The sequence below is a fragment of the Antrostomus carolinensis genome, unplaced genomic scaffold, assembly GCF_000700745.2.
Source record: "Antrostomus carolinensis isolate BGI_N321 unplaced genomic scaffold, ASM70074v2 scaffold26879, whole genome shotgun sequence".
Taxonomy (NCBI): domain Eukaryota; kingdom Metazoa; phylum Chordata; class Aves; order Caprimulgiformes; family Caprimulgidae; genus Antrostomus; species Antrostomus carolinensis.
The window spans coordinates 1021-1981 of record NW_010338287.1 but is presented as its reverse complement, the minus strand read 5'-3'; the positions used below and the strand labels follow the sequence as shown (position 1 = coordinate 1981).

Genomic DNA, 961 nt, shown 5'->3' with positions numbered 1-961 from the left:
CCCCTGGGGTGACGCAGGGACGCATGCCACAGACGGGGACGGCCACGCTGGGTGCTCTCACCCTGCGACTGAACCCTGGGAACCCCTCAAAAGTGGGTGCAGCAGCTTTTAGAGCCTCAAAAAATGTTGGGGTTTTAATTCCCCAGCGCACTGGAAAGCCCCAGCCTGGCTGGGAAGAGGCTGGTGCAGGTGAGAAGGACGCGGGACGCTGCCCGCTCCCATGCAGCTCTTCCAGCCAGCACAATGCCAAACATCCCAGGGCTCATGCAGGGAGCGGGGATGGAAGCACAGGCAGGACTGGGCAGCGCAGGCAGCCTCTTACCTGAGTATCCAAAGGAAATACTGGAGATGGGGCTGAGATAGATGCCCTTCCCATAGGCTGCTCCATGCAGCTTGCAGGAAAACATCAGGGTGAGCAATGTGGCGTCACCCCGACAGCTGGGGCACGGTGGCGGAGGCAGCCTGGCCTCTGCGAGCAGCGCATCTCCTGCTGCTGCCTGCATCCCTCCTTCCCTGCCTGCATCCCTCCCTCCCTCCCTGCCTGCCTGCATCCCTCCCTCCCTGCCTGCCCCGGGAACGGGGAAGAGTCCAGCACGGGGAAGCATTACCTGCAGTTTGGTGTAGGAAGCGTTGACCAGCCCGTTGCGGAGGATGGAGTGCCAGTTCTCAATGTGAGAGCCGCTGGAAAAAGCCAGCCCCACGTCAGCCCCCCAGCGGCCTGCCCCACTCACTGAGGGGGCTCCCGCCGCTGCCCTCCCAACAACTCACTGGAAAGCGAAGGTGCTGCCGTAGAGTTTCTTGGCGGTGCGGAAGCGGGCTTCCTTGGCCGGGGGGCTGCTGAGCAGGAGGAACTGGTGGGAGGTGTGCATGAACTTCAGCTGCTACCAGGGGAAAGGGAAGAGCAAAGGCAACGCCGGCGGGAAGAGAGGACAGACAGACGGACAGACAGACAGAGATCATG

General features: G+C 62.5%; 1 protein-coding gene across 1 annotated transcript in view; it reads right to left on the bottom strand.

The window, feature by feature from the left end:
• Positions 1–961, bottom strand: part of LOC114818920 (protein mono-ADP-ribosyltransferase PARP6-like) — a gene marked incomplete at its 5' end in the record, with an annotated part of 2449 nt that overhangs the window by 777 nt on the left and 711 nt on the right. The window contains 2 exons of the mRNA XM_029086867.1: positions 323–681; positions 769–881. Of these exons, the coding sequence (XP_028942700.1) occupies positions 323–681; positions 769–881 (472 nt within the window). The remainder of the gene's footprint in view (positions 1–322; positions 682–768; positions 882–961) is intronic.